The following is a 14,241-nucleotide window of genomic DNA, read 5'->3' as shown; positions in this document are numbered from 1 at the left end:
TGAAACTCCCCAGCACACTGAAGAGAGGAATGCTCTCCTTTTGTTCTGACCCCAGAGGCAGACCCCTTGGCCCCTTATTGGATCTGGGTCTTGTAGGTTTGGATACACAAGTATTTGTGCTGAATGCCAAGACCATGACCTCTTAGGAGAATTTGAGGCTTAGAGGGAAATCCCCAAGAGTAGTAGGATTGATGCCCCAGGACTTTGGCTTACTTCTCTGTCAGTCACTTTCCAGCCCTCCCCTTGACTGAGCAGCAAGCTGCCTGTGCAGAAAGCACAGTGCTGGGTGAGTTTGGCCCCAGGGTGGTTTTCCCTCGTGCCTGCAGCTGTAGCACCTGCACCAAGGCCTGGCCTCCAACTATAGGAACAGTGAGCTGTCTCTCTCTACAGGAGAGAATGCCTTTTGCCCTTGCTCGACTCTTGAATATGGAAACAAAAACTTTGAGGCATATATGCACATTGAACCTAGAGTCAGCTACAGCTCATAAACTGAGGTAGCAGATTATGTATATTGTTATTATAGTTAGTATCTATTAGGGCCAGCACTCTGATAGTAAATTTTCTTCTCCTAATATTGCTACGAAGTAAGTACTCTTAGCCCTTGGTATGCCTGGGGAGACCAACGGACACAAAGCTAACTGGCCTGCGTACGGTCACACAGCTTGGAAGCCACAGAGCCAAGGGGTTGGTTATGGCAGCTATCTCTAGGGATGGCCGGTAACTCCACTCTGCTCCCAGATTTTAGAGTTTGTCTCTGAAGAGGAAGGGCTGGAGTAAAACACTCCCTTCCTTCACAGCTTACTGTAAAACTTAACGAAGTTAAGTTCTTTTAGTCATTAAACCAGACAGGATATAGCACCCTCACTATTGTGAGTTATCTGAAGGAAACTTATTGTTCAAAAAATGACACGAAATATTCATACTTGAAAGGATTTAAAAAACACTTCTATAAAGACGGAAGTGGAAAAAGCTTTTATTTAGCTGTTTCCAAAGCATGCTGGCAGAGTTCAAATATCTGCAGACTTACAGTGATGATAAAGTGCAGTAAGGTGAGGACTGCACTGTTGTTTCCAACTAATGGACCCAGACAGTACCTGAGTTTTAACAGAGCAGGCGGCCTCTCTGAGTTTAATGCTATGGTCATAAGCAGTGGAGCAGCGTAGTTAACAACTGGACACACTTGATTTATGCTAGCTTCTGCCTTGTACTACTTGTATCACCTTGAACAATTTTCCAAACTTCTGGGCCCCTATGTGATTATTTACCAAGTGCCAGTTATGCATGTGAGTTATCTTATTTAATCCTCATGCTCCCCTGTGAAGTAACCAGTAGCATCGTCACCACATTTCCCATGGCAAAAGTTCAGAGACAGTGAGCAACTCATTCACACTTACACTCCTAACCCAGTAGGAGCTGAAATTCAAACCAGCTCTGTTAAGGTTCAAAAGCCCAGCGGCTGCCCCTTACCATCCTCTGACGCTTTTCTTCTGTAAACTAAAAAAAAAAAAAAAATTAGTGCCTATATTCCCCACCCTCCTGTTTAAAATAAAATCTTCCCTAGAAAGAGCTCCCAAAGAATCCTTAACAGAACACAGTCAAGTCATTTGGTCAAGTCCAGATACACTGACTAATATAGGAGCTATAAGGATAACCTCAGAAAGTCCAGGTTAGAAGAGGCCTTAAAAAAGGTCAGCTCTGTACCACAAGCCTGTCCAGTTATCATCGAGAAAACTGAAGGACATTAGCTGACTGATAGATTGGGATGACACAGGCATCGTTATTTGTGGACTCAGACATCCTGCTTCATGCATGCCAAAGCCGGTGCCCGAGCAGAAAGTCTCAGCATCTGCTTTATATAGACAGCTGCATATCAAGTACAATATTCTAAATAATAATCACCATGAAACGTCCACCTACGACTTTCTCAACGTAGTTTCAGAAAATGTGATTTTGAAACAACAGAGCATCCAGACTCAAGACATTTTCCACATACGACTCACACTGAGCTATAGTTGGAAAAAACATTCCTATCTCATATGTAAACAGGTAAAGCAGAAGAGCTATAGATAATGTCAACTTGCCTCTAGCCACATGCTGCAGGCATCCCTTTGAAAACAGAGCTTTCATCAAATTTTCTCTCTTATCTTTTTTGTTTCATGAGGTCTTCAGAAATACTTCCTATTTTTTATTGAGATTTCTTTCTCAGTATCAGTATTGATTAAATATAATAGAATGGGTTCTAAATATTTAATGACATGTGCTGCATTTGCAAAATGAGTACTTGTTAAAATATGTTCTGGAAAGAGAGAGAGGTAAGAGCTTCAGGATTAAAACAGTTACATTTACCTATAATAGGTTCATGTAGTTGAATAGCTAGCATTTGCTATTTTGACTTAAGAATGCATATCTCTTTAATTATTTTCATAATGCCACACTTCTGTAATTTCTATTTACCTCAATAGCTGAGACAGGAGTATTACCGTAATTAATATAAATGTTCTCAAATTTCAAAAAGATCTATATCAATTTTAGAAACAATAGTAAATATAATTAAGCAGGATAAAATTGATGGTGTTTGTATGCTAAATTCTGTCAAACATGTTATTGAGATAAATTATTCCCTATGAAAAATGTTGAAAATGCAGGTATTTTCATTTATAGAAATATAGTTAATTATATATGGATGAAAAATGATAAATACTAAGTATCTCCTACTCAACTTATTTTATATTAATTTTGAAAATACAATTGACCCTTGAACAACACAGGTTTGAATTGTATGGATCTGCTTCTACGTGGAATTTTTTCCAGTACAGTTGTGTAAATGTATTTTCTCTTCCTTATGATTTACCACATAACATTCTTTTCTCGAGCTTACTTTATTGTAAGGATATAGTATATAGAACATATGACATAAAAATATGTGTCATTTGACTATATATGTTATCAATTGATAGTAGGCTAGCGTAGTTAAGTTACATGAATTTTTGACTGCATGGGGGAGGGGGCGAGGGAAGGTCAGTGCCTCAAACCCCAGTGTTGGTCTGTATGAAACTTTTATTTCGTATCCATCTTCTACCCTTTCTCAAAATTTGCTGCATCAGAACCCTGCACCCTTAAAAGAACACATATTTTTGGGATAGGGAAAATAGAAAGAAATTGCTTTGCTTATAGGATAAAATAAAAATAAATGTTAAAGGTTTTGTAACAGTTTTTAAGGAAAAGGTAGTTTCAGACTATATTGGTCCAGGCAAGGCTCCAATGGATTAATATTCATAAACAAAGTAACAATTAGGCATTCATTTGTGATAAGTTTATAAAACATTATAGCCAAATAAAACTGACAGTTATCTCAGTTTTCAGTCATTATTGCTTCGATGTAAAAGAATTTCATGAGTTAGCATGAGTTGAACAGATTTTATGTGTTCTATTAGAAGCCTACCTTCAGAAACTAATTTTTTAAAGTTTATTTATTTATTTAGAAACAGAGAGAGACTGAATGGGAGAGTGGGAGGGGGAGAGTGGGGGGGAGAGGGAGAGGGAGAGGTAGGGAGGGAGGGAGGGAGGGAGGGAGAGAGAGAGAAGGAGAGAGGACGAGAGAGAGAGAGAGAGAGAGAGAGAGAGAGAGAGAGAGAGAGAGGGAGGGAGAGAGAATTGCAAGCAGGCTCTGTACTGTCAGTGCAGAGCTGGAGGTGGGGTTTGAACTCAGAAACTGAGATTGTGACCTGAGCTGAAACCAAGAGTTGGAGGCTTAACTGACTGAGCCACCCTGGTGCCCCAGCAACCACTTTTTATAAAAGGCCTGTCCTTCAGAAAGCAATATGAGCTGAGCTGAGCTAATAATTGGCAATGCCTCCTAATTATATTTGCTGCCCCCCACCTCCCAGTGGCTCAGGCCCATCTGGCCTGGCATGCTGATAAACACAGACGGTAACTACTGACTTTTCCTTGGCAGGACAGACTTTCAATTGTATTTCCAGACATATTGATGAGTTTGTTTCAGTACACTTTCTCCTGGGCCCCGTCTGTCTTTATGACCAGTGGCACATATTTGCACTGGCTGTTGCAGAGCGCTGGGGGCAGAAGCAACGTGGACTAACTAGCCCATTCAGGAAGGACTCGGACTCCCATTAGCATCAGGCTTTAACTGAACCTTGCACCTGAGATGGTTCTTTTCCTTCCCTCTCTCTTTCCCTGTTTTCATTCCCCACCCTGCCCCTTCCTTTTAATTGAGTGCCTGCTGTGTGACAGCGGGAAATGGGACTAAGAGATACACTCTTCCCCAAGTAACACTTCTAGACTTGAGCCAACTGAATAAAGACAGCTTTTGGAAGCACTATGGGGTATGCTTTAATAATGAAATATGGCGATGGGCTGCCCACTGTATTTCCAGAATAGCAAATGGACCATGTCACCACAGGCCACTACATAAGGAAAAGCTGACCAATCAATGGGATGTGGGAGGAACTTCATGTCCAGCCCTAGTTAATAACACTGTAGCATGTATTTAAAAATTGTTTAGAGTAGACCTTGAAAGTCCTTACCACAAGAAAAGAAATTTTGTAACAATGTATGGTGAGAGAGGTATCAACTAAATTTATTATGCTGATCAGTTCATGGTGTATACAGATGTTGAATCATGATGCTGTACACCTGAAACTAACACAATGTCATACGTCAGACCTAAATAAAAAAATCAATTCAGTGTTCTTCTAACCAAACATGTGGCTTATTACCTATCAGTGATACATCTGCAACTTATCCATGATTACTACGTTGTCTTAGTGGCCCTTGGGTGGCTCAGTTGGCTAAACTTCTCACTTTTGATTTCGGCTCGAGTCATGATCTTGTGATTTGTGAGATCAAGCCCTGCACTGGGCTCCTGCTGACAGAGGAGTGTCTGCTTGGGATTCTCTCTCTCTCTTTCTGTCCCTCCCTTGCTCATATGTATATTCTCTCTCTCTCTTTAAGTAAATAAATAAATAACTAAATTAAAAATATGTTTTAACTATTTAAAAATACAACTTAAAATTTAGATTAAAATTCTGGACAAAAACCCTGAACACTTAGAATTCCTAAGAATTCCTATTAAATATAACATGACTGTTTAGGTCTAAATCTTCTAAGTTTTATATTTATAGGAATGATATATTGGTAAATTTACCTCACAGAGAGCATATTCTGTATTTCAGAAAAAAAAATACTAAAGTGGCACATGTTATGAAAATAACCTTTTTAAGACTATTACCTAGTCAATGATCATGTAGATTTGATATGAGTTATTGGTATTTAGTCTAATGTTGTATCAAGACCATATGTTACCGTATGCGATCTCTTCAAATGCATAATTTATAACATAACCTCCATGACTATCTGAGAGATGTAGGTAGAATAATGAATTAATCCAGCAGAAATAGACCCTTGGAGGATGAAATGACATTTAGCTAAGGTCACAAGGGCAACTGGATTAGTAGTTTCAGGCTATTCCTCATAGAGAGCTTGCCAGATGGCACAAAAATGCAATGTATTCCCTCAACTAAAAATAAATCCTTTCAGAATGTTTAGTTTGAATATCCAGGCATGGAAAGGCCTAGTATTGCTTTGAATTTATAGTGAATAATTAAAAAAAAAAACCAGGACTAACTACTGGTAGCAAATATAAGTTATCTGAATAAACACTGAGGTGGGGGGAAGTAATACAAAACATCCAAGAGAAAAATGCATAAGAGGAGATGGAGAAAAAAAGAGAAGAAGAAATAAAAAAAAAAGAAACATGGAAGAGACTAAGAAATAAAGAGATAAATAGCTGGGGAAGAAGAAAAGAAGGATAAAGAAAAGAAAGTTACAGGGACGTGAAATGAAAAGAAAAATAAAAAATTAAAAATGAGGAGACTTCTATTACAAAACTAATAAGTCACGGGACATAATGTACAACATGGTGACCATAGTTAATAATCCCAGGTTGCATATTTGAAAGTTCCTAAGAGAGTAGATTTTAAAAGGTCTCATCACAAGAGAAAAAAATGAAAAGAAAAATAAGAGAAATTAAATGATGGGTGGAAAAAGAGAGAAAGGAAGTGAGGATGTAAAGCAACTGGGACAGACATGCTCAAATGATGGGGACCCACTAGTGACATGTGCAGCTGGGACAGAGTGATGGTTTGTCCTGGGGACTACATAGAATAATAAACATAAAACAAAGGACAGAGCGAGAAAGGATGCATATGTGTGTGTGGATACATAGATAGACAGATATGGACTCACCCCTTAGATATTGCATTACCCAAGGTTTACCCTTCATCCTTCACTTCCTTCTCATTCTACAGTGATGCTGAGCGATCTCATCCAAACCCAGTCTTCAGCCCAGCATAAGGCTGATGACTTGACTACGGAAAGTGTTATTCCAAGTCCACACCAGCACATCCAACTGTCAAGTGGATGTTTCCACTAAACTTAATAGGATAGTGAACTGAAAAAGTGACAAGCCTACCTCTCCAATCTTCACTCCCTGCGTATGTCTACTTTCCATATTCTACATTTTCTAAGTGGGGAGACCTTTCCTAAGTTGTCTAAGCCAGTAACTAGGTTTTTTCTATAATTTCCTTTTTTCCCTGGGCTTCTGCCTTCAAATGGCTACTAAAACTTACCTCCTAATATTTCTAAGGCCGCCCCCTCTTCATCCAACTGGTCTTCCTGACTTGACTTCTTTTCCCTCCTCATGGTGCTCAACCCTACTCAACCCTAACATCAGAGTGATCTTTCTAAGATGAAAATTACATCACATTACCACCTGCTTAGAAACCACTAGCAAATCCCAGGACCAAGTCCACTCTTCTTAGATGACAGACAAGATTTTCAAGACCTTGCCTTGCTGATCTCTCCACCCTCACCTCCTACTATCCATGACTTACTTCCAGTCTATAACTGTTTCTAAACTACAGAGAAAAGGATTAAGATCCTAGTATTTTATCTCTGGATGGGAAAATTTATACTATTGCTTACTATCTATATTTTTATATTGATAATTTTTGTATAAACTGAACATTGTATCATTAAGTTTTTACTCATTTCTATACACAAAAGACACAGTATATTCTTTAAGTGTGGGAGGTGGGGACTGCTTATTTTAGCCACATTGGGTTTTCTCCTCCCCAAGATTACCCCTCAGCTAGACAGAGCCATCTGAGAACATGCAGTGTGTTTTAGTTCTTGTTTTTAGTCACACCATGGCCTCTGCTCCTATCAGGCTGTTTTCTGAGAGACTCTTTGTCATGGGGTGTTGTGCTGAGTATGCCCCTACTATGGTGTCTACATATAACATGGGCTCAATAAATCCTGTCATCACCATTATCTTCATTATAATGCAAAGGAAGTCTCTTCTTTCTCATGTCCCTGAGAACATCAACTGCGTTAGTATGTCAGGAATCGGCACTAAAAAGTCTCCGATGAGTAAATGTCTTTAAAGACTCTGTAGAGCTTTATGCACCAAAGTGTGGGGAGACACATTGTCTTAGGCTAACTTGGCATGATGTACTTTGCATATTCATACACCACCACAGCCATTACTCGAAATTCTCTCTCATAACCTTCAATGCTATATGATGAAAAATACCAACGGAGTCACAGATGTGTCTTGGCCACGAAAAACAATTCAACAAATGAGTATTTTCACACCCACGAAGCAACTTGGCAGACAATGGGGTAGAACCACGTCTCTGGCAACAGCCAGGAGCTCACCTTTTCTTCATTACCAACACAACTCCAAGGAATATAATAACGAACAGCAAGATGCCAGCAATGACTCCAGCAATTTTGACTGTATGGTCTGTTTCCTTCTCGGGTTCTGGAACTGGCTTCGGGGTGGCAGCTCCTGAAGATAAAAAGGAAATGAAAAAGGACAGACGGTGGGTAAGAGAATAAAGATGTTATATTTAAAAAAGAAATTCTGCTGCATTTAACAGAGTAAGTAATAAGACTTATCTGAGCCAGCAGACAGACAAGCTTTTGATTTTTTTCAACAGCTTTCATATGCACTGAAAGGAGGGTAATTGTTCGTATTGTTCTTCAATATTTTACTAAACCATAACATAAGTTGGATAGCACCCCCAGCTCTGACCCTTTTAGGAAAGACTCTTCTCAAACAGTTTTTTATATTTTTATTATCTCTATTGGCTCCCTGCTCTTTCTGCCATTTTAAAACTTGCTAACAACACAATAGCTCTCCTAAGCCTTTATCCAAATTTGATTTGCTGGAACATTTTCCTCAATTATTTTTCATAAGTAAAGCAGTAATTCCATAACATATTAGCCCAAACACCTGGAAAAGTGAGATAAGCTCATTTACCATACATTTTACCAGCAATTGTTTTTTTTAACACAATAGAGATTTTTCCCCTGCCTTTGGAATTCTAAATCTAGGTCACATCTGGTAGGCAAAAGACTCCTTCTAAGCAATTTATTCACAAAGTGGGAAGCAGCTGATGATCACACTACTGGCACCCACATTTCATGTCTGTTTAAATGAGATAACCAGAGCCATCCAATGGCTACTGTCTTAGCTCGCTTGCTTTCCCATTTCCCAAACGTTTGTCCTGTTTATGGTATAATGTGATGGAATGTCAAATCCATGTCTGATGAAATATCCATTGCCTCTGCTAAACGAGTTCAGGACGAGAAAATATTAGGAATGTGATGTTCAATTCACTACGCAGAATTCATTTTTCTTAAGGGCTTCTACTCTCTTAATCAGAATGTGACAGGGTTGAGCATCTTAGCCATCAAGCCACCAGCTTCACCTTGTGGTCAGAACAGAGCATTCCGAAAGCAAGAATTTTATAGCCACCTAGGATTTTCTTCTTTTCCTTGGTAAAAAAAATGTAATTAAAGTTGAATATTGATATAAGCCCTCTCTACCCTCTCATTGGGTTTTCCGTTCATGCTTCACCTGATTCTTGGAAAAACTCAGCTCTCACTGTGTCTGGTGCATTCCAGGCTGGGCTTATCTAAGATGACTCAACACAGGGAAACAGGGAGTGTCCAGCTAGAATTTTTCATCTGTTTCCATTGGAAACATATAAACTATGTTTCTTTCCGAAGCTATTCATATTAAGATTTTATGTGAGATTCTGCATCTTGAACCCAGCTGTGGCCATCAGACTGATGAAGCTGGTCAAGACTGAGGGGAGATACAAGGCAGAAGACAAGTTTCATTCACGTACACCTTGCGATCAAAGTGATAATCGTAATGAGAGCAGGCATGATGTAAAATTCACTCCGTATCAAATACAAACCCTTCTGCAAAGCCTGTTTCAGGTCATTTTTATTTCTGACAACTTCAGGAGGATGTCCTGCTCTTTTGTTTGAATGGGTACCCTTCAAACTAGTTATGCAGACAAGCCTCAAAATGAATAGTGTTTACTACTTTTTAGAGTAATTACATTTTATCACTCCAATATGTCACTGGAACATACAGCCAAGTGGAAGATTTGCAGGATATTGTTAAATTAAATAAATTTCTAGGAAAGATTTAAAGATGCAATATGTACTTATAAAAAGATGAACATTTTAAAAAATCCATGTAAAAATAAATAACACATAAAATTCACAAAAGTGAGAAAGGGTATCAGGCTTTTCAATTTTGTTTCTTTTGTTCAATTAAAAAAACAACTTTAAAACAATAAAATGAAATTGGTTTTATTCTACCAAATGTTGGCATATTGGGGGCCATTCCATTTATCTCAGAAGTTAATACATTTCAAGTGCTCCAAATATATTTTCTAAATAACTGACTGGCTGAGGTTCTTTGTAACTAAATTATGCCAGTAAATACAGCACTTGAGAAAGAAATTTAGAAAAACTTTATTTAGCATAAAATACTGAAGTATAAGAAAACAATATGGATACAACCCATATATTGCAAACACTCAGTAAGGGAAGAGCCTGTCTTGTCAACGGTCACATTTGTTTCTGGTAACTAAATGACTGGGGGTTTTTACTTTAGCCAACATTTTGCCCAGGCTGCCTGAGAACTGGTGAATACACATCTTTGGGAAAGGAAAAGAGACTCCCTCGCTGCTGCCTTTCATTCGCTTTGGAAAGCAGACAAGCACATTGCTATGCAGCCAGTGTAAGCTCAGTATTATCATTCTTTAGCACTTTTAACTCATTTCACATTGCAGGTCAAGAAAATGAAATGTTCTATCTCTGCAGGACACAGTTGCAATGTGATTATGGTAGCAATCATGCAAAGGGGAGAGCAACTCAGAAAAGGTGAGGAGGGCTGGGCTGCCTCCCTCTCCCCCCAACAGGGCAAGGCCAACAGAGCATGGTGACAGTGCCAGAGTGAAGGGATTGATTGGAATGTCTGGGTTGGGGACTGATCCGGGAAGGGGAAGCATCAACATAAACACAAATTGGGATGACATAAATCACCATGCTGAGATAATCTCAGGGAGGTATGTGTCCTGAATTCCAGGTTCTCTCTGGGTGCCACTATTCCTGCCTTTGCCTGCTCGGCCCATTCAGTCTTTCCTGAAAGGGATATCTTTATGATCCCTTTGCACAGGATGCTCTTTTCTCCACTTCTTTTTTTTTTGGAACGATGTGGTTGTGAGCTGTCAGTCAGTCTGGGACAGAGGATAATTTGTGACAGAATGTGGTTGCAACTGATAGCTTCTCCTCCCCCTCCCCATGAATTTAATAGTATAATTTACAAACTGCTTGGCAAAAGAGTTGTTTTCACAATATTTTCCCCTCTGTCTTGTTACTTTCTTGCCAAGTTTCTAATGCTATGAACTTTCATTCTTTTTTTTTTTCCGGTATCAATTCTAATTCTTTGTGGAAAAGTATTTTTTTCTCTTCCACTGTGTGTTCTCTTTAGAGTTTACTGCATGTTTAGCTCCTGTTGAAGGGAATAAATTCTAATGTATGCATTTAATGGAGGCATTAACTAGGCTTGAATGTATTCATTAAAATGATGAATAAGCTAAATATTTCAGAGACTGAGGGTGACAGGCTGCTAAAATTGTAGAGCATAATCTTCACAGATGTCCACTCTACTGACTCCTAGTGATGGCTCTGGGTGTTCTGTTTTTGTTTTTTTGGTTTAATAGCCAAGAATATTATAAAGGGTGGTATTCTAGTAGACTTGTATTATTTAAGGTTTCAGATAAAACACCTATTGAGAAAAATCTTATAAGAAAGGGAATTATTTTATCCTATGCAGGAATGGTTGGTTTTCAACTTAGTAGAAAACAGTGAGTCTTTGGCCCAGTGTTTGATGTTAAATAATAGCAGCAAGCCAGGCTGAGAACACGATGTACTCAGCCACTGGTTTGAGGTTTGGGCCCAATTTGGACTACTGAACTGGCTGCAGAAATTTTTCCAGAAGACCCAAGGATGCAAGCCCAGAAGGCCATGAGAGCCATCACTGCTGTGTGGAGCTACTGACTGTGCTGGGCACAGCACTGGGACCGCCTCACCTTGAGAAAACAGGAAGCCTTCTTCACAGGAAGAGTAAAGTATAGGAATAGCCCAGGGCCAGCGTAGCTCCCCACAACATCTGCATCATGAAGACTGATGCTAGACTCTCCTTGAATGTGGGAGAAAATCAGCAATATTGTCCATTTATTCAACAAGTATTTACTGAGTATCCCAAGGGTGCCATGCACTGATTTAGGAATACAACAGGGAACAAATGGGCATGATAAAAACCTCTGTCCCATGGACATTATACTCCTGTGGGGAAGGGCAGACCTGGATGGAAACAAATACTGGCTGCAGGATGGTCTGCAGAGAAAAGTGCACATCAGAGAGGGGACTGTAGGGTCGGGCAGGTGCTACTCAGCTCTGAAGAGATCAGAGACGGAAAGACCAAGAAAATAACATTTGAGCAGAGACTTGAAAGAGGGAAGGGGGTGAGCTCTACTGACAAGCAGGGAGGATCATTCTAGGCAGTGGGAAGAAAAAGTTAAAAGGTACAAGATGAGATTGTACCTGAGTATTAGGGTGATGTGATCTGGCTTGTTTTAACAGGATCATGCTGGTAGTGGGGTTTAGAGTAGAACATAGGGGTCAATGGTGGGCACAGAAGATCAGTTATGAGGCTCTTGAAATGATCTGTGCAAGAGATTAGGATGGTTTGGAATAAGACTGTAGCACTGGAGGTGGTAAGATATGGTCAACCTTGAGGTGTATCTTGACAGTAGAGCCTTCAGTGTTTGCCCGTGTTTGGGAAGTAGATATGCTGGTAGAACATCTCGTAGTTTCCTACCTGAGTAAGATGGAGTTTGCCTTGACTGAAATGTAAGACACTGAGAGGCATAGTTTGGAAAGGTAGGTGGGGAAATGAGGAGTTCTGTTTGGGGCTAGTGTTGAGGCATCAGTCATCCAAAGGAGACATCAAATAGGCAGTTGGAAACAAAGGGGAGAGATCCAGGTAGATCAAGGGCATACATGTTGGAGTTGTCAGAAAAAAGATGGTATTTAAAGCCATGAGACTGAATGAGGGCCCCTAGGGGAGGTATGGGAGGGGCAGTCACAAGAGGGAATGAGTAATGGGGACAAAAAGGAGTAGCCAATTGACAAGGGAGGAAAACCAGCAAGGAAGAGGAGGTCAGTGAGAATTTACATAGAGGAAGCACCAGTGTGGGCAAGCTAGAGAAGAATGTAGCTGGGTTTTTTGTTTGTTTGTTTATTTTTTAGGATGGGAGAATGTACAGCATTTTTGAATGCTAATGCTTATTCCCCAACAGGGAAATTTTAAAGAGGCAAGAGAGAAAGAAGGACCTTTGCAGCACTGTCCTTCCTGACCATTGGAGCAGGAAGGGATGGGCCCCCGTGTCCAAGGGAGGGGCTGGCTTCAGCCACAGGACCAATGCTTCACCCAGAGAAACAGGAGGAACGGCAAACACAGGCACAGAGATATGAGGGTGAGCAGATGTGGGTGGTCCTGTGGTGGGACATTTGAATGGCCTCTTCTGATTGCTTCTTTTTCCCAGTGGCAGAAGCAAGATGGTCAGGTATGACTGCAGATGAGGGAGGAGGAGGTATGAGTAATGTGGGGAGAGAGGATAAGTTTTGAAGTAGTTGCTGACACCAGTGGGAAGGAGAATGGACGAGGCTATAGATATATAGGATTGGCTGGTGACTAACCTTGAGTCCCAGAGGACATTGAAGGGTTCTGAGAACAGAGAGAGGAAGGAGATAGGGATGCACTGAGTGGTATGGGGGTGAAGGTCTAGGGGAAGAAGGGAGAGCTAAATACCTGGGCATGCTGAGAAAGAGGCATATGAGATGAATCCTGATGGTCTCAAGGCAGATGGTGACGGTGAGATGTGAGGGTTGGGGTAGAGGCTGCGGGTTTGTCCAGGAGCACAGAGCTCTAGGACTCCCTCCTCACTCCTAACTAGGATGAAGAAGAGGAAGAGGAACCAGTGGAAAGGCTACTGCCTCACATGTCTGATCTAAAGAGGCAAGTGTAACTGACAGGGCACAAGGGACTCACAGAGGGCACCCCACTGGCCACACACGGGTGCACTCAGGTCTCAGATGCCAGGCACTGGGAGGATGCTAGTGTCATTTATGGAAATATGTGGTCTGCTTCCTGCCAGGGAAAACGTGTGTTTGGGATCAATGTTTAAGTGGAATCTAAGCAGCCAAACGCTCCATTCCTACCACATGTAAATGGTTTTGGTGGCAAACCAAATACCACATTACCACTCTTGGTATTTGGAGGGAAAGAAGAGAAAAGAATTGGGGGCAGCAACCATAGGAACCATTGGCAAGAGAAATTGAGGTGGAGATGGAGCCACCTTATAAGATGAGACATGAGGAAAAACAAAAGTAGAGAACAAAATGTTAGCTGTGGAAATGTGGGAGCTATCTCCCCAAGTGTCCTTCGGAGCACACGGGTCGCCAAAGATTCTCTTGAATGCCAACTGAGGAAGCCACTGCCACTCTGTGCTGGTGCTTTTATGACTTCATGGACTTTGGAAGATATTTTAATTAATTTTCATAGATTTTTGCTTTTCCCCTTTTGCAAAGGTAGATTTCTTTTTCTTAAAAATAGCAACATCCTGGCTTTAAACATGATTGTGAGGCAGTTCATTCATGTCCTATTGCTCAAATAATTAGAATTCCTTGCAGTCTGTTTTTCATTTTTCTCAGCTGTACCTTAACGTTATACATAATCGTGAAGCATCTCCAAGATTTTTCATTTAAATTACATATCGTTGTTTTTCT

At 40.3% G+C, this 14,241-nt stretch overlaps 1 protein-coding gene across 1 annotated transcript in view; it reads right to left on the bottom strand.

Annotated features, from left to right (window-relative positions):
* PTPRM (protein tyrosine phosphatase receptor type M) overlaps positions 1-14,241 on the bottom strand; it is a 755,728-nt gene that overhangs the window by 197,892 nt on the left and 543,595 nt on the right. Inside the window, exons 15-16 of the mRNA XM_029921584.1 lie at positions 7,738-7,870; positions 1,468-1,494 (exon numbers count right to left, since the gene is read on the bottom strand). Coding sequence (XP_029777444.1) covers positions 1,468-1,494; positions 7,738-7,870 — 160 coding nt within the window. The remainder of the gene's footprint in view (positions 1-1,467; positions 1,495-7,737; positions 7,871-14,241) is intronic.

This window comes from Suricata suricatta, chromosome 14, assembly GCF_006229205.1.
Source record: "Suricata suricatta isolate VVHF042 chromosome 14, meerkat_22Aug2017_6uvM2_HiC, whole genome shotgun sequence".
In the NCBI taxonomy this organism is placed as follows: Eukaryota; Metazoa; Chordata; class Mammalia; order Carnivora; family Herpestidae; genus Suricata; species Suricata suricatta.
This window is presented reverse-complemented; position numbering and strand designations above follow the sequence as displayed.